General features: G+C 43.7%; 4 protein-coding genes across 6 annotated transcripts; 2 read left to right on the forward strand and 2 right to left on the reverse strand.

Annotated features, from left to right (window-relative positions):
- The first annotated feature begins 409 nt into the window (after positions 1 to 409).
- LOC105020758 (EMI domain-containing protein 1) lies at positions 410 to 5,480 on the forward strand. Of its 2 annotated transcripts, none has more exons than XM_010888007.3 (8): positions 410 to 835; positions 1,164 to 1,277; positions 3,016 to 3,166; positions 3,293 to 3,364; positions 3,832 to 3,953; positions 4,095 to 4,581; positions 5,003 to 5,113; positions 5,318 to 5,480. In XM_010888007.3, the coding sequence occupies exons 1-8, from the start codon at positions 769 to 771 to the stop codon at positions 5,427 to 5,429; spliced, it is 1,236 nt and encodes a 411-aa protein (XP_010886309.2). In that variant the 5' UTR covers positions 410 to 768; the 3' UTR covers positions 5,430 to 5,480. The 2 variants fall into 2 exon arrangements, with proteins under 2 accessions (XP_010886309.2, XP_019899098.2); XM_020043539.2 differs by having other exon boundaries at positions 5,006 to 5,113.
- Positions 4,617 to 8,329, reverse strand: ccdc96 (coiled-coil domain containing 96). The gene is made up of 2 exons (XM_020043537.3): positions 8,189 to 8,329; positions 4,617 to 8,054 (listed from the first exon to the last, which is right to left on the reverse strand). The coding sequence occupies exons 1-2, from the start codon at positions 8,221 to 8,223 to the stop codon at positions 6,557 to 6,559; spliced, it is 1,533 nt and encodes a 510-aa protein (XP_019899096.2). The 5' UTR covers positions 8,224 to 8,329; the 3' UTR covers positions 4,617 to 6,556.
- Positions 8,305 to 12,792, forward strand: tada2b (transcriptional adaptor 2B). 2 transcript variants are annotated; one of them, XR_002196112.2, is made up of 3 exons: positions 8,305 to 8,655; positions 9,267 to 11,083; positions 12,122 to 12,792. XR_002196112.2 is itself a non-coding variant. In XM_020043538.2 (2 exons), the coding sequence occupies exons 1-2, from the start codon at positions 8,386 to 8,388 to the stop codon at positions 10,437 to 10,439; spliced, it is 1,443 nt and encodes a 480-aa protein (XP_019899097.1). In that variant the 5' UTR covers positions 8,305 to 8,385; the 3' UTR covers positions 10,440 to 12,792. The 2 variants fall into 2 exon arrangements, 1 of the variants encoding a protein (XP_019899097.1); XM_020043538.2 differs by having other exon boundaries at positions 9,267 to 12,792.
- A 1,127-nt stretch (positions 12,793 to 13,919) lies between these two features.
- Positions 13,920 to 16,781, reverse strand: grpel1 (GrpE-like 1, mitochondrial). Its single transcript, XM_010888009.5, has 4 exons — positions 16,655 to 16,781; positions 15,798 to 15,939; positions 15,299 to 15,380; positions 13,920 to 14,968 (listed from the first exon to the last, which is right to left on the reverse strand). The coding sequence occupies exons 1-4, from the start codon at positions 16,720 to 16,722 to the stop codon at positions 14,616 to 14,618; spliced, it is 645 nt and encodes a 214-aa protein (XP_010886311.1). The 5' UTR covers positions 16,723 to 16,781; the 3' UTR covers positions 13,920 to 14,615.
- Positions 16,782 to 20,815: the final 4,034 nt, after the last annotated feature.

Consider the following 20,815-nt stretch of genomic DNA (forward strand, 5'->3'; position numbering starts at 1 on the left):
AGCTATGATTCTAGCACACTGAAAACTTCACTGAATCCAGGAATAAAGATTTTCTAAAGCAGTTGGATTGGCACTGGGCTGAAACAAAATCCTGCACCCCGTTGCAAGGTTATGCCTTACAAAACACATTAGGTTAACACTGTATATGTGCCCCAAACGTTTACATGTTTAAATCCAGGTTAAAAACACTTCTCTTCTCCTGTGCCTATGACTGAGCACTTAAACGTAACCACACTGTTCAGCCTTACAGCTTCCTATGTTTTTATCCCATTTTTAATCTTTAGATGTTTTCTTATTGTATTTTTTATGATTATGGTGTTCTCATTTGCTTTGGTGTTTTCATTTGAGTGTTTGTTTTTATGTTATTGTACTTTCGTATATTTTTCTTTTGTAAAGCACATTGAATTGATGTATGAACTGTGCTATAGGAATAAACTTGCTTGCTCCAGCAGGTCTCTATAGAGAGACGTGGAAAACGTAGGAAATAACGACTACAACAGATCGAACCTTTCTCCAAAATGACTTACTGCATGCATTTCACTTAAGGGTGCCGACTGGGAATCGAACCCCACAACCCTGGCGTTGCAAACACCATGTTCACCAGCTGAGACAACATTTGCTTGCTTGCTATAGATGGTTATCTTAGGTATCTGTCTGAGGTGATTTGATCTGTCCATTATGCATCATCCAATTTCTCCGGAAACATCTATTTAGAGTCCAGACAAACAACAGCTGCCCACAAAGCTGTAGTAACTAGGACTGTGGATAATGGGGTGTCTCCTCGTCTCTGGGGTGCTCATAGTCACTCTGATGTTCTCTTTCCCAGCAGCTCAGGGTGAGTTTCCCTTCGTTGTTCTCAAAGATGCAGATATCAGCACAGCAAATGTTACTATTGTGCTGATCTAAACCCTTTTTACTCTGTTTGGTCTTTCAACTGATACCAATTTTTTTAACTTTAACATAACATTCTAACTTAATATTAATATTTTATCCAAATATCCCATTCATAACGCTGACTTTGTTGATTTGAATGAGATTTTATTGTAATCTTGGTTGAAGTCAAATTTGAAATATTTTCTCCATTATCACTACATTCATTTCTTGTGTAGATTTGATGCGTTTTGAAAATTTTTAAATGTTCTTACATTCTTTTAATCCCACAGAGGAGAGCAGTGGAGATGAACCTTCTGATGAGGAGAATGTGATGTTTGAAGAGTTTTGCCTGAAAATCTCAAAGTATTCCGTTTGGACAATCCCTGAACCAAAACACATTCAAGGTAAGAGTCCAAAAAAGTCAATATCTTGTCCACCAAATAGTGGGAAAGATGAGCAACTACCTAGCCTCTATATATTTTCTATGATTCAAATCAACTAGTGTCTGTCAATTCTTCATGTCTTATGATGAATGTCATAAAAAAGCGGTTGTGTACAGTAGTCTACCTGCCTATGTTAATTGGTTCTTGATCTTGAACCTGTGGGAACTTCAGAAAAAACTTTAATGTTCTAAATAGCACCTTATAATCTAAGAGTGTACTTGTGATCCTGTTGGGATCATACAATGACAGTATATTTTTGTGACAGTACAATGCCCAGTTCGGAATACACTCATCTAATCATCATTTGCCTAATCCGGAATACTGTCATTTAATCATTGCTTACCCAGTCCAGAATACTCTCATCTAATCGTTTGCCCAGTCCAGAATACTCTCATCTAATCGTTTGCCCAGTCCAGAATACTCTTGTCTAATTGTTTGCCCAGTCCAGAATACTCTCATCTAATCATAATTTGCCCAGTCCAGAATATTCTCGTCTAATCATCATTTGCCCAATCGAGAATACTCTCGTCTAATCATCGTTTACCCAGTCCGGTGACAAGTCTAGACTGCAGTCAGGCCAGTTTAGCACCCGGATTCTTTTTCAGCCATGCTGAAATAAGCAAGGCCTTCCCTGAAAAAGCCTTGTCTGGATGGCAGCATATGCTGCTCCAAAACCTATATATATATTGTTCAACATCATTGCTGTCTTCACAGATGTGAAAGTCGCCCATGCTATGTGCACTAATGCACCCCCATACCATCCCGGATAACAAGCTGGATGGTCCCTCTCCCTTTTAGCCTGGAGGATACGGTGTCCATGATTCCCAAAATTATTTCATATTTTGATTTGTCAGACCACAGGACAGCTTACCACTTCGCCTCAGTCCATCTTAAATGAGCTTGGGCCCAGAGAAGGTGGCGGTGATTCTGGATCTTCTATGTCTTCTTCTTTGCATGGTAGAGTTTTTACTTGCATTTCTGGATGCAGCGATGCAACTGACAATGGTTTTCGGAAGTATTCCTGATCCCATGTAGTGATTTCCACTACAGAAACATGCCTGTTTTTAATGCAGTGCCAACTGAGGGCCTGAAGATCACAGTCATCCAATAATAGTTTTTCGGCCTCGTCCCTTGCATAAAGAGATTTCTCCGGATTCTCTGAATCTTTTAATAATATTATGTACCACGAACGATCCTCAAACTCTTAACATTTTTAGCTTGAGAAACTTTAAAGTTAAATTGTTGCAATATTTGCCTGCGTTGTATTTCAAAGAATGGTGAAGCCCTCCCCATCCTCACTTCAGACAGACCCATCCTCTCTGGAATCATATTTTAATACCCAGACATGTTACTAATTCGTTGCCAATTGACCAAATTTGCTTTTAGCATTACACAACTTTTCCAGTATTTTCTTGCCTCTGCCACAACTTTTTTGAACAGACCTCTGTTACTGGCATCAAATTCAAAGTGGCCATATTTTTCTAGAAACAATTAAATGTCTCAGTTTCAACAATTGATGAGTTGTCTTTGTACTATTTTCAATTGAAAATACGGTTTAAATGATTTAACATCGTTACATCCTCTTTTTATTTACATTTTATAAAAACAGAATGCAAAGTTTTTTTTGGAAACAGGGTCTTGTATTTTACAACCAAAACGAATCGTTGATCACTGACCAAGTGACTTTGTCATTATCAAGGTGTTGCATCAGCCAATGAGGAACGAGGTATGGTTGAGAGGAATGGATGTTACTGTAATTCATGGCAGAAACATACAGCCGACCGCTCCCTTATCAGGAGCATCGAGTTCAGACTCCCTGCACCACATGGGTGTAACAACACGGAGATCATGTATGTATATGTGTGTGTGTGTGTGTATGTGTGTGTGATCTGTATAAAACATGGTGTCAACGGACAATGGCCAGTTGAAAAGTCAGGATCTGTCACCCATTGACCGTTGCTGATATTCTCTCCTAGTGAGACACTGGTGGAGGGCACAAAGGTGTGTGTGAATGACTCTTCAACAAGTTACTTCACATCACTGTTTGGGTGAGTTCATGACTAAGAAATGTCACAATATCACTCCTATATAACACAAATTTATTAGTTTAATTTGTAGGTCCTCCATCGCTGCTAGTTTGCGATTTTGTTTTCTCGATATAATAAAAATCCCCTAAGATTTGTCATATCAAGTCAGCCAATTTTATCTGATTACATTTTTTTCTGTTATTTCCTGTTTTTTTTGTGGCCATTTTAACAGAGTTGGTAATGTTCCATATTCCATTGCTGCTAGTTTTTCCATATTCCATTGCTGCTAGCTGCTAAAATGCCATAAGTATGCTTAATTTCTCACATCAGCTAAGGCTTTTTTATCTGATTGCCTTATATGTCCCATTTTTTGGACGTGTTAAAGATCCTTTTTCTACGTGTCATTTTCACCTCTGGGTTGTGGACATTTTAACAGAGATCGCAAAACACCATAATGCATTCATTTCTTTATTTGACCCATTTTCCAGGCCTTTATCAGATCCCACAAAGGAAGAGACCACAACCCACAGCCCAGACACCCCAATAGTGTCTCTGTCCCCAAACACACACGCAGAGGAACCAAGGAGGATGAACTCAAAATGGGAATCAAGTAAGAGTATTTCTACGTTTTCTTTGCAACAAAACATGTCAACGAGGAGAAACTGGCAGAATCATTTAACTGAGTATGGCCTTGGTCGGGTGTGCTTAAAACGGTCTACCAGTGTGGTATGTTAACTTGAACTTTGTCTAGGTACAGCTGATCTGACGCCATTGCCGCCGAGGTCACAGTCATACGGGTCAACAGAATCACCGGTATACCCAGGCACCTCCGGAGAACCAGGACTCCCCGAACCAGAAGGCCACCCCGGTCTACAAGGTACCTCCGGAGAACGAGGACCCCCCGAACCAGAAGGCCACCCCAGTCAACAAGGCCCCTCCAGAGAACAAGGACCCCCCGAACCAGAAGGCCACTCCAATATACAAGGCCCCATCAGAGAACTACGACACCCCGAACCAGAAGTCTACTTCAGTCTACAAGAACCCTCCAGAGTACTTGAACCCCCCGAACCAGAAGTCTACTTCAGTCTACAAGAACCCTCCAGAGAACTAGTACCCCCCGAAATAGAAGAACACCCTTGGCTACCAGAACCCCCCGGAGCACCAAGAACCCTGGGACCACCAGACCCCCACGGTCCACAAGACCCCCCCAGAGCACCAAGACCACCGGGACCACCAGGGTAACAGTCTCACCTGTCAGTTTACTCGTCCGTCAGTGTGTGAGGTGCAATGGTGTAGTTGTATACATAGAGGTAAACTACTCCATCCAGACTGGTTATATTCACAGGTGGAATGGTGTAGTTGTATACATAGAGGTAAACTACTCCATCCAGACTGGTTGTATTCACAGGTGGAATGGTGTAGTTGTATACATAGAGGTAAACTACTCCATCCAGACAGGTTGTATTCACAGGTGCAATGGTGTAGTTGTATACATAGAGGTAAACTACTCCATCCAGACAGGTTGTATTCACAGCACATTAAGACATGAGACTATGCTGGATGTTGGACAAAGTAGTTATGACTGTAAAAATCGTAGGTCACACTGAGCTGTAGGTATCCATCGCAATGTTGTCAGGTGTCTCTGTGCTTATATATCAGCAGTGTTGATTACTGCCTGTGCACCAAAAAGCTGGATGGACTGAACCCAAGGTTACTGTCCCGAATAACGCTGCGGCCTTCCAGTCCATATTGCAGAGTCCTGGAGATTATGTAAGTCTTGTAGTTGGACTTTATTGCTATACTATTGTACACCATATTACTGGATTATTTTACATATTTCACTCACTACACACTTTGTTTTACGGTGTCTTTGTACAAAAGTGTTGTTATACGATAGGTCCATGCCATGCGATTCCTATAGTGAATGTTTGAGTAAGCATGGTTTCTTATCACTATCCCTTGTCCTCTGCACAGTGTCAGTTTGAAGGACGGTACACGTGTGTGCCTGGACCCTAATGCAGCGATGGTCAAGACCCTTCTGAAAATGTTGGGTCAAAATCCTGTGACACAGAATCCCCCTGAATGACGCCTGTCAGGGAAGAAGTTGGTGTTTCCATGAGATGTGTCTGGAGTCCAACGCTGTTGCACATCTAAACGCTTCACATTTTATGAATAAGTTGGATATATAATAATGGTAACCTTTCCTCCTTGGCCTGGACTTCAGGAAATGCAAATTATTAATTTTTTAGATAACGGTTTTCTGCAAGCTGATTTACATCTCAGAAGGAAATAAAAATACACGACATGTGAAATTCAAATGTCGCACATCTCAAAGTCTTTGTAAATGAACCTCCTGGTTCCAATGCCATCACAAAGCTAAAATGTGATCACCTACTTTATGAAAACTGTTTAATGATCCAGGGTTACTCTGTAGATCTATAGATAGTAAAACTATCAACAAGCTTTCAGCAAACATTCAAAAAATCTGTTGAGAAACAATTGCTTGCTGAGGTCAAGGTTAGGGTTTGGTTTAGGATAAGGTTTAGGGTAAGTGTTAAGGTTAGGATTAGGATAAAGGCTAAGGTTCAAGTAAGAATTAGAGTTAGGAGATAGTTAAAATGATACTGATAGTCAGTAGTGTAACCTAATCCAGTGTCGTAAATCTAGTACAACTAAAACCCATGTCAAGAGATTGATGTTTTCCACTTCTGACTTTATACGGAGATGGGCAATGATTTTAGTTAGAGGGGCACACTGGAATTTTGAAATTTAACGAGGGCCAGACATTTGTTTTGTACTGTAAGATTTGATTGTTAAACTCGATTTTGCAGGCCAGTAATTAAAACTGTAATATGTTTTTTTAGAATGGGACTGGAATGTTAATTTTTAAACTCCTTAAATATGTTTTATTTTATGCTCAAACCTGAATTGAAAAGTTTGCCTACCACCAACCTACACTGTATATAAACGATATGTCATTTACATTATCGCCATCTGTTGACCATAAGAAAGGTGGATTCTCATTTGCAGGTCTATCTTAGTTCAGCGCATTCATGTTCAAACATCACTTCGCATGACAAGTTTGCCCTAATCACTACAAATATGTGCATTTATCCTTCTGTGTATTTATGTGTGTGTGTGTGTGTGTGTGTGTGAGGGGGACGGACAATGTGCACAAGCATGTCTTCCTGTACATCCCCTTTCATCTGTCCTTTACTGGTCCAGAGGTTGGGTATGCTCCAGTTTCTTCTTGATCCGTGCGCACTCCAGTATGACCTCTGCATGCCGTCTCTTCAGTCCCTCCAGCCTCTCCTCCAGGGCGTCTGAGGCGTCCACGTTGTCTTCAAAATCCCTCAGCAGGGTCTCGTTGCCCAGGAGGCCACAGCGCCGGCGTAGCTTCAGGTTGCCCGCACGGAGGCTGTCCCTGGCTTGCTTGGTCCTGGTCAACACGTCCCTCTTCCTGGCCACCGCCACCTCCACCTCGGCCAGCCGGGCCCGCTTGGACTGGTTCTCCGTCTGCACAAACTGGAGCTTCTCCTTGGCGTGGGCCAGTACGTGGACCGTGTTGGTGATCTTTTTGCGCAGTTTGAGGAGCTCCTCGTTGCGCTCCTCGATCTTCTCGCTGAACGTTTGGTTCTCGATCTTCAGCTGCTCGAAGTCGATGAGGTGCAGGCCCGCGGCGAGCTCCTCCTTGGCGCGCAGCGCCGCCTCCAATCTGCGCGTCTGGTTCTTCAGCTTGATGTTCCCCAGGCGCACGGCAACCAGCACCGTCTGTTGACGCTGCTCTGTCGCCTGGATTCGCTCCACCTCAGCCACCGCCGCCTGTTTGCCCAGAGAACGGCTCAGCGCCGTCACAGCCACGTCCCGCTTCAGCGCCGCGAAGGCACCCCACTCGCGGTCCACCAGGTCCAGCCTCTGCCGGCTCTGTTGCCGAAGGTCCTCGGCCTGTTGCCGGGCCGCTTCCAGGTTGCACCGGTACTCCCACTTCAGCTCCTCCATGACGGCCAGGTACTTCTGGTAGCGCTGCTCCACGCCTGACACAGCCTTCTTCTCGGGACCCGCATCGTCGCCTCTCTTCCCGCGTAAGTACTCTGCCAGCCTCGTCTGGAGCTGACCACTGAGCTGGCTCAGTTTCTCGTTCTCGGTGCGCAGCTCGTGAAGGAAGTTAATTTGCTCTTTGTAGTCAACGCTGGGGCCCGTCCCTTCAGTTGTGGTGGGACCCTTTCCCTCGACCTGCTTTGGACTGTCCAACTTGGCGGTCCCTGTGTCCAGATTAGAAAGTCTGTTCTCGTCATTGTCCTGATCGAAGCCATCTCCGGAGAGAAGCTCCCCTATAAAAGCCTTATTCTCTGCAATCTCTCCCTTTTTAAATGTCTCGCTCATGGGTAGGTTGGCTTCAGCGGGAGTCTCGTCTGCAGCGCCCTCTCCTGGCTCAAAATTGTCTGTGTCACTTCCCGCAGTCAGTTTTGCCTGATATCCTGTCGGATCTGCAGAGGCCCCTTCAGACTCCCGCTCACCCAGCTTCACTCCTCTGCCTTTCTCAGCCTCAACTGCAAGGGTGTCCATTTTATTCTTCCTTTCACCAAAGTCTAAGGACTCCTTAGCTGGTGCCTGCTGGAGTTGCTCATCGTTCTTTGTGTTTTCACTGCTGGCATTAGACCCAAGGTCATTTTCTTGCTGCTCTGCTTTTCCGTCCATGAAGTGTTCCTGGCTACAAAAAAATTTGATTACATCAAAATCCCAAGTTGTAGGCAAGATTAGAATACATCAACGGACATTAAATTAAACACAGATAAACCTATGGTATGTAATTAAATAAAACATTTATGAAAAACAACTTCACACCGAGTTCTCTGTTCGTCATGAATGTCACCGTTCATGTTTTGAGTTGTCCTGGAAACTAGGCATGTAAGCCAATCACATGCGTTTGCGCCAAGCTCATTAATAGTAATGAGACGCAGCAGTCTGACGGGAGACACTCCACTACGCATGCCCTCCCCCCGCAGCTCTGCTGCTTCCAACAACAGGCAGAAGCCAGCAACATGGCCGACCTAGGAAAGAAGTACTGCGTAAACTGCCTTGTAGACGTTACGAATTTGCGGCTTCGCTGTACTGACTGCCCGGATATCGAACTATGTCCGGAGTGCTTCTCCGCGGGTGCAGAAATCGGTAATCACCGGCGATGGCACGGTTATCAGCAAGTCGACGGCGGGCGCTTCACCCTCTGGGGTCCCGAAGCGGAGGGAAGATGGACTAGCAGGGAAGAGCAGTTGCTACTCGATGCAATCGAGCAATATGGCTTTGGAAACTGGGTATTTAACTTATAAACTACTTTATTCGTAGCTAGTTGGAATGTAAACGTATGCACTAAAGATGGATACTACACGTGAATGAGTAAAGTTCCATGTTTATTATTTAAAAAACAAACAAACAATTTACCACCTTACAGATTTGACAACTTCAGCTTGACAGCCAGGGGCTGCCGAGTTTGTCAAATCAATGCAACTCTGAAATGTTGTCCTAACACATCAAGCTAGCTAAGGTTTGACTAAGGAAACGATTTAATACAAGCTATTTTGCAAATCTGCAGTGTATTATAAAGGAAATGTACTAAAATGTGTTATAGTGCAGTAGAATGTGCAATATAAACAAGTACAGTAAAATGTGTTATAGTGCAGTAGAATGTGTAATATAAACAAATACAGTAAAATGTGCATTGTAGACAAATAGAGTAACATTTCCAATGTTGTGTTTAAGTAGCAGTAGTAGTAGTATTGTTTAAGTATCTCCTGGTATTTGTGTAATTCAATGTGTCAGTGCTAATAGTGAACATACAGTATAGCAACGCATGTACTGTCTGCCAGTTGGTGTAGCCAAAAGGCTAACAGCCAAAAGTATGACCCCGGTGTGTGTTGTGTTCCAGGAGGACATGGCCGCTCACGTGGGGGCGTCTCGGACACCCCAGGAGGTCATGGACCACTACGTCAGCATGTATATCCACGGCAACCTGGGCAAGGCCTGCATCCCCGACAGCATCCCCAACCGGGTGACGGACCACACGTGCCCGGGCGGCGGCCCCCTCTCGCCCAGCCTCACCACTCCCCTCCCCCCGCTGGACGTGACCCTCAGCGAGCAGCAGCAGCTGGGCTACATGCCGCTCCGCGACGACTACGAGATTGAGTACGACCAGGAGGCGGAGAAGCTCATCAGCGGCCTGTCGGTCAACTACGACGATGAGGACGTGGACATCGAGATGAAGCGGGCCCACGTGGACATGTACGTGCGCAAGCTGCGCGAGCGCCAGCGTCGCAAGAATGTGGCCCGCGACTACAACCTGGTGCCTGTCTTCTTGGGCCGCGACAAGAAGGAGAAGCCAGGCATTCTGGGAATCGTAGGTGGCGGGGGTAGTGGCGGTGCCGTCGGCGCGGTGGGGAGCCTCCCGACGCCAACTGCCCCCGCAGCTACGTCCAGAGCTCCGCCCCCCCAGCCTGCGCCCAAGCGTAAGGTCACCAAGGAGGAGAAGGAGCAGCGGGTGAAACTGCGGGGAATGTGCCAGTTCATGGCCCAGCGGGAGTTCGAGGACTTTTTCGACAACGTGCACAAGGAGCGCATGCTGCGCGCCAAGGTACGGGAGCTGCAACGCTACCGCCGCAACGGAATCACGCGACTGGACGAGTCGGCCGAGTACGAGGCGGCACGGCACAAACGGGAGAAGCGAAAGGAGAACAAGAGCGTGGCCACCTCGAAAACGGGCCGGGGCGGGGGACTCGGCACGGGGGGAGGCGGGGGCCTCGGTGGCGGCGGACTGGGTGGTGGCGGCGTCAAAGAGGAAGGCAAGGACGGCGAGTTTGCGGCCATAGAGAACCTGGCCGGCTTCGAGCTGCTGTCGGACCGGGAGAAGGTTTTGTGTAACTCACTCAACCTCAGTCCCTCGCGCTACCTGACTGCCAAGACCATCATCATCAAGGACCACCTACAGAAGCGTCAGGGCATCCCGTCCAAGAGCCGTCTGCCGAGCTACTTGGACAAGGTGCTGAAAAAACGCATCCTCAGCTTCCTCACGGAGAGCGGCTGGATATCCCGGGATGCGTCCTAACAGTGTCCGTTGGGTTTTGTGGGGACTGAGGATTATGGGGCACTGTGGCTTTTCTCGGATTGTTGATGGCATGAGAGGTGTGCCGTTTGGTAAGCTCCAGAAGGACCTGACTACTGGATTTTACCAGATTCTGACTCGTTTTTGTCCCAAGTCATCGACCAACAGACTGTCTGTTAACATGTGGACATTACAAAGAATAAGGATGTCCCCTTTCTTAAAATAAGTTTGGATACCATTTGCGGGAGTGTCCAAGGAACAAATATATATTTTTGGATTTGAACAGATTTGATCGAGTCTATATGAATGTTAATGTATTCGTATTGGACTTTTAGTACTGCTGGGCAAACCAGGCAACACTGTTTTTCAAAGGTCTTAAAGTATCAATCACCATGCTAGTTGGCCTCCAGCTTTTATTTTTTATTCAGACTGGGCCCAGGTCAGTTGATGCCGTCTACTTATCTCCCAATGTCATTGGCAAGACGGCCCGACAGATCCTGGGACCAGGCTAGCTGCCGTTAGGTGAGGATACTTTTTGCTGTTGGAGCGCACAGGTTATTGCCAGTTCAAACGGCAACACTGATTCTGGAGAGCAGCTGCATCCTTTTCTCCACAGGAAGAGACCAAGGCCCTCAGAGAAAACCGGGGTCAGTATTTGGCAGCTAGGCTAATGCTTAATAAAGCCCGGCGGTAATCCCCATTACGACTTCCGTGGCTTCGTTCAGGCTTTGTGTTGTATCATACATAGAATGGCACTTTTGAGGGGATGGGCCTAATTGCACTAGTATCTTCCATCCACTGCACATTTTCAGAGTCAGTCATTCACTCTAGTCGACTTATTGATGGTGTTTCTTCCCACATTGCTACCCAGATAAAAAAAGGAAAAAAAGAGCTTTAAATGTGGACATTAACAATCACATGCAATCCTAAAAGCAAAAATGAATCAAAATATTTCTTGTCCTGTTGGGGTTTTTTTCTCCCTTTTTTGGGGTTGTTGGTCAACTGAGCATGTAGGCTATCACCTGTTATTATCCTGTTAACCTGTTATATCAGTGGTTGTGTTCACCTGGCCCTCTGTTCTGTTGTCATATGGTTTACTCTGTCTTCTAGACTGTTCGGCACGGTTACTGTCTATTTGTCACTGGTTGCTTGTTGCTCTCTTCAGTGCTTCATCTATTCATAGGGAGTAAAATCATATTCAACTTTTTTCCCCCAATACCTGCACGATTCGCAAGCTCTATCTTTCTGGTTCATTGTTCGTTTATAGTAACAGCCTTCAGGCAGACTAGTCACTAGTGTAAACATAATCCTTGCAAGCACAATATGAACAGGCTAAAATATTGAAGAGAAAAAGGGACAGCTGCCACAAGAAACATGGTTTTGTACTTTTATGATGTTAATCGTGTTCGTTTCCAAGCACAGGTGCTTAGAAATGTCTCCTCCGTGTTGTCTAGTTAGCCTGTTAGGAATAGAGAATGTGAACTATAGCAGGGACATGTGGGTTAGTTGTATAGAAACTATAGAGGAGCAGTTTTGAGTTTGACACTAGGAAAGACGTAACGATTTAATAAGTAGCCTAAAGGCCTCGTTAGCATCCCTGTCTCAGTGTATTTTCCAATAATACATGGGACGTTAGTAAAAGCTATATATTTTTTTCAATAATTGTTTTTTTCTTTCCCCACCAGCTTCCGAGTATCCAAACCATGACAAGGTCCTTCGTCCGCCCAGCAACAGTTCGTTAGGATTTCTATTTGAATCAACAACTTGCGCAGTCGATATGTCCGACGAAGACTAGATATCGCTACAATGATTTTAGGTTTTCCTCCGCGGGCGTAGAGGGTTTCTGTGCGCCTGGATCCTAGGTGCTGTTTCAGTGTCAATTACATTTGGAAATGGGCACGAGTTGACGGGGGAGGCGGAAAACAAACAGACTGAGGCTGTAGAGGCGTCTGGGCGATGACTAGCAGGTACCTACCCCGTCAGTTTATTCTCTTTATTTTTAAGGTACATTTTCACTCATCCCCACCCAGGCAAAGAAGTGAAGAAAGCAGTGGCCCGGATTCAATCGCTGTAGCAGTGAATGTGCATAGTAGGCAGTCTGACCGCCAGCATTTTAGTGCAGCTTTTTGTTCTATTTCTCCCTCCACCTTGGCTTCCTTTCGTTCCAAAGGCTGATTCAGAAATATTCAATCGGGTTTCTTGCCATACACCCAAGCCCCATTCATTACTGTTGTTTTTGCTGCCAATTGTTCTCCAGAGGTGGTAGCTGGCTGGTCAGCCCAAAGATCCAATTTACGGCAGAGCAGATTTTATGCAACAAGCATTTTTTTTTTATTGGATTAGACCAGGTACTCCATCTCCATTTCACCCAATTGTTTTCCTTTTAATGTCTACAGAATACCTCTCGGGCAGTGGTCAGGGTTCATCCGAAGAGGTTATTAATTCAGTGTAAGCTAGAATGTGTCATTAGAACATTTAATGCTGACAGTAGCTGTTATCAGTATTTTCGTTTTCTTACACCATATTCATACAAAATGCTCAGAAGAACAATAGTAATTCGCAATAAGGATTTCAGCCTCCTTGCCGTAATCTTGTTTAATAATCAAGGTGTGCCACAACTCCATGTAACCACTTAACTATGACAAAGATTAGATGACCAAGGAAAACGGAGTAAAGCTCAAACTAGAAATCAGCTGCGGTAGTTAAGAGATTCAATTAACAGAAATCTGAATCCACGGAGTAAAGCTCAAACTAAAAATCAGCTGCGGTAGTTAAGAGATTCAATTAACAGAAATCTGAATCCACAGTCTCTGCCTACATTTATGTACTTATTTTTCTCCAAAGATGTCAGGGGGTTAGCGAGCTACAGGAATGCCTTTATTTTTGCATGTTAAGCCAAGTGTTGAAAAGTTTAAAAAAATCCATACATTTTGGGTAAACATTTCTAAAACTGAAAATGCTTTAAATTTGAATTATTTCAAAATATTAATACTTTTCCATTGGGGAGGGGAAAACATTTCTATTTCTGTGGGATTTATTGCTGAAATATTTTACCAAATGTAAATATTTTTTGTAAGATAAATTGAAAAAGAAAATATAAATACTGACCTGTGAAATGTACAGTATTTTATTTCAGGATTTTTTTTCTAACTTTTGTAATAAAAGAAAAAAAAATGTGAGAGCAAGAACCATTCTAACAAGTGTTTTGTGCGTCATCTCAGCATGCTGTTAAACTGTTCATGTATCAGTAATATGCTTAGAAAACCTGAGCGTTCGTAAGTCAGTGGTTGAAAATGTCAAGGGGGTGTTTTGGCTGGCCAATTCTTTGTGGTTGCACAGGCCATGTGTTAGTATGTTTTGTATTAAAAAAATACTTTATACTTCTATGGCTTCTTTGGATTATATTTACAGCAATCTTGAGTATGCAGCACTATTGCAGATGTTGTACAGGTGTTCTAGTTTAAAAAAAAATTATACTACAAATTCAAAATTCACCTGTTTAATAAGATGCTGCTGTCCAGGCACTAGTCTACAGAGCATTCAGTTCAAACAAGTTGTTAGATGAACTAGCTAATGAACTACTTTACCGGTCAATATGCCAGTCGCGAGGTACATCGTTCAGTTGACTTAAAATCCATGGCTCAGCATGAGCATTGTTCATCTTTGGGGAATCTGCACAAGATTTCACCATGCCAGTTTACAATTTGACAACCTCAGGTTTCTACTGTACTATATCAGCTAAAAAAAAATATTGTGACTTAAGTCAGAAGCATTTCAGACAAACTTGAATACAGCATCACTATGTTGTGTAACACTTTGTTACCCACATTCACTAGAACTTTATTTATGAAAAGGAATTATTGAGTACACAGAGCCGTCCCTGTACATCACACTAAAACAGTTATGTACATAAGTGTGCCAAACCCAGGTTCTTATCTCTTTCTGTATTTCAGTGACATACTTTTAAAATAAAGGTGGAGGACCACTGCTGAGATCAGAACACACTGATTGGTCATGATGTCCACAGTAATAGTCTTGCCTCTTGAGACAACGGTAGGGTTGGGGGGGGGGGGGGGGCGTGTCTTCGACCACCCTGATTTAGCCAATACGATCTGTCACCCAGGCAGCCTGCACGAGAACATGATCAAAGCAGAACTGAATCTCTCTCTTTTTTTTTTTTTAAGGGGCTTTGGCCACACCCACCAATGCTGGACGCAGGGTACGCCCATGGAGCTTGTAACCCACTTTGGTTACTATGGCTACCGTGCCTGGCTCTTTGCCCTCCACGGGGGCATGGAATAGAGCCTCGTGTTCGTACGGGTTGAACTTCTGCCCCCCATCTGGGTTCAGTTTGACCAGGCCGTGCTTGATGAACACCTTCTGGATCTGAGTCTCAGTCATCACCAGGCCGTCGTACAGGTTCTTCAGGTGAGGATTCTTCTGAGAAGACACCTCCTCCTTGGGCACGCTCTCAGTTGCCTTCTCTAAAATGTCCGCCACCTCCAGCAGGTCTTTGCAGAACCCCTGGATTCCTAGTGGGGAGAAAGGAGCAGTGAGTCAGTGTTCTGTTAGAAAAAAGTCATTCACCAGACAATCATATCCTGATCAAGGGAGGTGAGACTTTATGTCAGTGTTTCCCAAACTTGGTCCTCGGGATGCCAAGGGGTGGACGTTTTTGTCCCAGTACTCACAACGGCTTCAAATGTCGCCCTACCACTTACACACTTGATTGACCCAATCAACCTATCATCAAGCCATTGATTTGAAACAATAGAAAAGCAGGGAATACTACCTGTGTGTTTGAATTGGGTCCAACTCACTGGTGACAAGCACATTAATACTGATGCATTAGCTGAGCTCACCGTACAACTTTGCATCTTCCACCATCTTCTGACTCCTTGTCCGCAGGTTCTCAGTGTCTGCAAGCGCCCGCTTGTACTTGTCCTGTTGACAGAGACAAGTTTAGTTTGGGACCACACAGAAACTATAAGAGCAAATGTCTTGTTCCCAAAGCTCTTTACAGACGTTCAGCTAGGCTGAGGTTATACATAAACTGACATTTATGCCGTCAGTGTGATGTAATCCTAGGCAGAAATAATAATAATAATAAATAAATAATAGCATGCCAAAAATCTACACAGGAATACTACTATGAAGGAATCGCTTACACAATTAGTTCACTGGTAGGACGCCAGCATACATAACCTATGTAGCAACTGGTGTGATAAGTACACTGAAGCTGAAGGGTAGACTGATCTGGGGTCAGTCGTGCATTTCCCCCAGTATCTGTTAAAGTTCAGGTTTGGGAATCAAAAGCTGATCTGAGGTCTGTTCTAAGGGAAACAGATCATCCACGCTCACCGTGATCTGTTTGAGCTGCTCCTCCAGCTGGCACTTCTCTTCCAGAATCTTCTCTGCAGGGCTCTGCTCAGCCTTCTGGTCCTCCTCTGACCCCTGGCCGTTCTTCTGTTGGGCCGCTGTACATAGGAACCGTGGGGACGCCCTAACGCAGTTGAGGGGCACGGGGAGATATGGATTAGATAAACACACGAAGGGGCTCAGCGCTACGTCATCTGATAAGCTGTTGGTTCACTGTCGCACCATCCTTTAAATGTAAAATCAACATGTTTTATTTATGTGCATGGTAGATATAGTATATAGCAACTAGTTAAGGTACAAAACGTTATCTGGCAGGTCGCTAATAGATCACGTGTCATTTAGTGGTTCTTTCCTCTTGGCCACGGCATCTTTCAGGTTATGTCATCTTACACTTGGCGAGCGTCTTTGATGGCATTTTCCCCACCACGCCAATAATACAGGCAAACTACGGTGTGAAAATGTAATAACGTTGCAAAAACTGACTTCGTTTCAGCAAACAGCACGAAAGTAAACCCAGGTGTTACCTTTGCCTACGGTATTTAGCTAACGTTCTTTAGCATTTCATTAGCAGTGAAATGCTAAATAACATTTTCATTAGCAGTATCTGCTTTGAATAAACATTGTCAGTTCCAACAATGTGTATTTAATTCAGATAACTGTCCTTACATATTTGCCATACATCCCACGAAGCAAGAACTAAATTATGGGTCGTAGACGGCAAGCTAGCCGGCTATTTAGCACCCGGTCAAGGGTGACTTAAATTAAGCCACGTACTTTCTAACCCACAACGTTACAGCCAATTATCCGCGCAAACGTAGCTGCTAACACAGTTGTATTACCTTATTAATGAAGGAGATGCTACAACAGAGTAACTCTGTCTCACAGCTCGTACACACCAGCTCGCCATTTTCACTGATAATACACGCTGAAGGTGCAGAGTAACCCAGTGACAGGAGTACACGGTTCGACCAATCGAAAATCTGAAAGAGATACACAGAGTGTTCGCGTCCAATCAAAGGAGGTATTGATTTTTTGACGCACTGGGGTAGTTCGGTTGAGGTGACGGCAAAGGTCGACATCTGTTGCACGTGACCAAGGACATTCATTTGTTCGTTTTGCAAACCGACATTTATCCCTTTCGCAACTTATGATACAATTTTGTCTCTTCACCAAACCCGTCTTTGCGATATGTTTTGTGTCATTTAAATAGACAGATATGTATTTATTTTGGTGAGGATAATAATGTTAATGCCTCACTTGTTTGGCCTAATTAGGAATGCCTATGACATTTTTTTTTGTTTAAATTCTTCATTAAAAGAAAAATGTGGATGATATTTCTAAAATTATTTCTAAGGCATCGTTAATTTAACACAACCACTCCTTGTTACATTTAAGAATCCAATGTAGAGGAATGGGAAACAACACAACTCAAAGCCTTTCATTCCTTTCACAGAAAAAGGTTGTAAAAAAAGCAATTTCCCCAGCAGCAGGTTGGAGATGTATTCCATCTGTTGCAAAATGGTAGTATAAAACTCAGAGTAATTGTATATGAATGACAAGAGGCCTTCAGAGTGCTTCTGGCTGTCAACATAGCCCAAGAGCCCTGGTTTTTGACAAATGTATAAGGCAGCACTGAGACACTAAAAAAATCTGGTTAAATGTTCACTTGCTTGCATTGCATGCTCTCTTTTCAGACATGTTCTACATGTCGGTCAGATAAACAGTGAGTTGTTGGGGAAGTTGGTTTGAAACTTTGAAGAAAAAATAAAGAAAAATACCCATTGCCCTAGTATAATGATGGAGGTTTGGGGTCCACAGGATCCACAGGTTTGGGGTCAGTTACATTTCTGTAACACACATTTCTGAAATTGTACTTATAAATGTGTTGTTTATATTATTTCTGTCACTTAGTTATTTTGAAAATTATAGTCTTCTTGTCACTTAATTATTGTGGAATTGGTAAATCATAACAACTTTCACAACAACATGAAACATATTTTTGACATACATACAACCCTCCTGTTCTACTGAAGAATTTGGTGACACACGACTGTGCCACCGACCAATCAGCAAGGAGTTTAAGGAGAATTCCAAATGCTTTGCCCCAATAATGAAAGGATGATTCCTCATTGCCTGAGAAGGTTTTAGTAGACTCTAACCAGACCCAAACTTTGGTGACACATAACCCAGGACCCAATGCAACAATTTCTATGTGCCCTTGATAGATTTTGAAGGATGCTGACAGATTTTGGTTTGCCTTTTTAATATTAATGCTCCAATGTTTGTGTCTGTGCTCTTTGAACACTGACATGATCTGAGAAAAAGAGTTCAGCAGCAAGGATAACCCACCCACTCAAATCCTCATTCCAAAGATAAAAGCTACATTTTCTTATCTTTTAATGTCTTAGCTGAAAAATATAATTCTACATCAGAAATTATGAGGGCGTACCGAAACGCAGGATAAAAGACATTTATGTAAGCACAGATCATTTGACCTGATACATTACAGTGTGACCAATTCTGAATCCATGTTTCCCCAGACACAATGTTTCCTGCATTTAAACTGCTGTTGCTATAGCGCAGAGAGAAAAGGGTGTATTTTTATAATTCTCTAAAAAAAAAAAAAAAGAGAAATTAAGAGAAAATTAAGAGAAAATGTTGCAGTTTTTAAAGGCTTTGTACTTTTTGGTCTCGGGCCTCCCTGTACTGTAGCCTATGACAAGATAATGTGTTGAGTTTTCTGGACATTTTTAAAAAGCATGTTTTTTTGGTCATATATATGGCGAGAAATCTTCTCTTATGACAAACAATTTAATGTATCCTTTTGGGCGTTATCTTACTGTTTCCATTTGCCTTTTTGTTGGATTACATTTCTACCATCTTTTAAGTTGACATTTCCGTCAACATCATCTTGAGATCTGTTTGGAAATGCTGCAGAAACAAACAATGTGTGTTGTGACAAACATGTGAGTAATTGAAACCTACAAACATCTTGATTCATTCAACACCTACCCTGTCTAGGCATTACATAGAAGTGTCCATTTAGGCCTTAGTGTCCTTAAAGAAAAGAAAAACTGCGGTGCATTTTATAATGGGGGTATTCCCAGATAGACAGCCACCAAGAGGCCCAGGGACCTCATCCTCTTCCACCACATTGACACCAATCTCTTACTCTACCCCGATGACAGTCCTAAACCACTGTTTTCCTCTGCCATGACGCTTATCCAGGTCAGTGGTTCTCAAACCCCCCCTCATGTTCCCCAGACCTCTGAACTAAGTCACTAACTTATCATCAGAAATGTCTGCTGCTTGGTGCGAGTCCCCTGTTCAATGCAAAATACCTGCACATCTACACTCACCTAAAGGATTATTAGGAACACCATACTAATACTGTGTTTGACCCCCTTTCGCCTTCAGAACTGCCTTACTTCTACGTGGCATTGATTCAACGAGGTGCTGAAAGCATTCTTTAGAAATGTTGGCCCATATTGATAGGATAGCATCTTGCAGTTGATGGAGATTTGTGGGATGCACATCCAGGGCATGAAGCTCCCGTTCCATCACATCCCAAAGATGCTCTATTGGGTTGAGATCTGGTGACTGTGGGGGCCATTTCAGTACAGTGAACTCATTGTCATGTGCAAGAAACCAATTTGAAATTATTCGAGCTTTGTGACATGGTGCATTATCCTGCTGGAAGTAGCCATCAGAGGATGGGTACATGGTGGTCATAAAGGGATGGACATGGCCAGAAACAATGCTCAGGTAGGCCGTGACATTTGGCACTAAGGGGCCTAAAGTGTGCTAAGAAAACATCCCCCACTCCATTACACCACCACCAGCAGCCTGCACAGTGGTAACAAGGCATGATGGATCCATGTTCTCATTCTGTTTATGCCAAATTCTGACTCTGCCATCTGAATGTCTCAACAGAAATCTAGACTCATCAGACCAGGCAACATTCTTCCAGTCTTCAACTGTCCAATTTTGGTGAGCTCGTGCAAATTGTAGCCTCTTTTTCCTATTTGTAGTGGAGATGAGTGGTACCCAGTGGGGTCTTCTGCTGTTGTAGCCCATCCGCCTCAAGGTTCTGCGTGTTGTGGCTTCACAAATGCTTTGCTGCATACCTCGGTTGTAACAAGTGGTTATTTCAGTCAAAGTTGCTCTTCTATCAGCTTGAATCAGTCGGCCCATTCTCCTCTGACCTCTAGCATCAACAAGGCATTTTCACCCCAGGACTGCTACATACTGGATGTTTTTCCCTTTTCACACCATTCTTTGTAAACCCTAGAAATGGTAAAAATTCCAGTAACTGAGCAGATTGTGAAATACTCAGACCGGCCCGTCTGGCACCAACAACCATGCCACGCTCAAAATTGCTGAAATCACCTTTCTTTCCCATTCTGACATTCAGTTTGGAGTTCAGGAGATTGTCTTGACCAGGAGCACACCCCTAAATGCATTAAAGCAACTGCCATGTGATTGGTTGATTAGATAATTGCATTCATGAGAAATTGAACAGGTGTTCCTAATAATCCTTTAGGTGAGTGCATATTGTGATTGACAGATTACCCTACTCGCTGTTTCATGAATGGCCACTAGAGGGCGTGGAAGTGCAGTCAGCCGGCTGGCGTGTGTTTTTGTCTGTCGAGTCTGAATTAATGTTTATGACCGTCAAGAAGACATTCATCCTTTTTATTCTTTGGTGACTGAATTCACTGCCACACATGAAGGGGAACAGAAAGGAGAACTGCTTCTCAAAGAGGTCACTCATCAGTGCGGTGTGTGTGTGTGTGTGTGCGCGTGTGTGTGAGGGTGAGTAATGTGTGTGTTCGCCCGGCGTATAGTCCCACTCCAGTGTATGTTTGTGAGGGAAAAGATGCCTCCTCCTTCTCCATTTGGGACTATGCAAAGTTCTGTTTTGCATTGCAACTCTCGGCGCCATAAAATGTTAATCTGTCTCAGAAATTCCCTGGAGGAGTGAATAGAGATGGATCCCC

This window comes from Esox lucius, chromosome 24 (genome assembly GCF_011004845.1).
Source record: "Esox lucius isolate fEsoLuc1 chromosome 24, fEsoLuc1.pri, whole genome shotgun sequence".
Classification (NCBI taxonomy): Eukaryota; Metazoa; Chordata; class Actinopteri; order Esociformes; family Esocidae; genus Esox; species Esox lucius.

Excerpts from the sequence above, each read along its gene's own strand:
- LOC105020758 (XM_010888007.3), top strand. The coding sequence starts at position 769 with ATGGGGTGTCTCCTCGTCTCTGGGGTGCTCATAGTCACTCTGATGTTC. Across the intron at positions 836-1,163 it reads CTCTTTCCCAGCAGCTCAGG|AGGAGAGCAGTGGAGATGAA; the intron begins GTGAGTTTCCCT and ends TTAATCCCACAG. Across the intron at positions 3,365-3,831 it reads TACTTCACATCACTGTTTGG|GCCTTTATCAGATCCCACAA; the intron begins GTGAGTTCATGA and ends CCCATTTTCCAG.
- ccdc96 (XM_020043537.3), bottom strand. The coding sequence starts at position 8,223 with ATGAACGGTGACATTCATGACGAACAGAGAACTCG. Across the intron at positions 8,055-8,188 it reads CATGACGAACAGAGAACTCG|CCAGGAACACTTCATGGACG; the intron begins GTGTGAAGTTGT and ends ATTTTTTTGTAG.
- tada2b (XM_020043538.2), top strand. The coding sequence starts at position 8,386 with ATGGCCGACCTAGGAAAGAAGTACTGCGTAAACTGCCTTGTAGACGTT. Across the intron at positions 8,656-9,266 it reads AATATGGCTTTGGAAACTGG|GAGGACATGGCCGCTCACGT; the intron begins GTATTTAACTTA and ends GTTGTGTTCCAG.
- grpel1 (XM_010888009.5), bottom strand. The coding sequence starts at position 16,722 with ATGGCGAGCTGGTGTGTACGAGCTGTGAGACAGAGTTACTCTGTTGTA. Across the intron at positions 15,940-16,654 it reads GCATCTCCTTCATTAATAAG|GGCGTCCCCACGGTTCCTAT; the intron begins GTAATACAACTG and ends CAACTGCGTTAG. Across the intron at positions 14,969-15,298 it reads GGAAGATGCAAAGTTGTACG|GAATCCAGGGGTTCTGCAAA; the intron begins GTGAGCTCAGCT and ends TCTCCCCACTAG.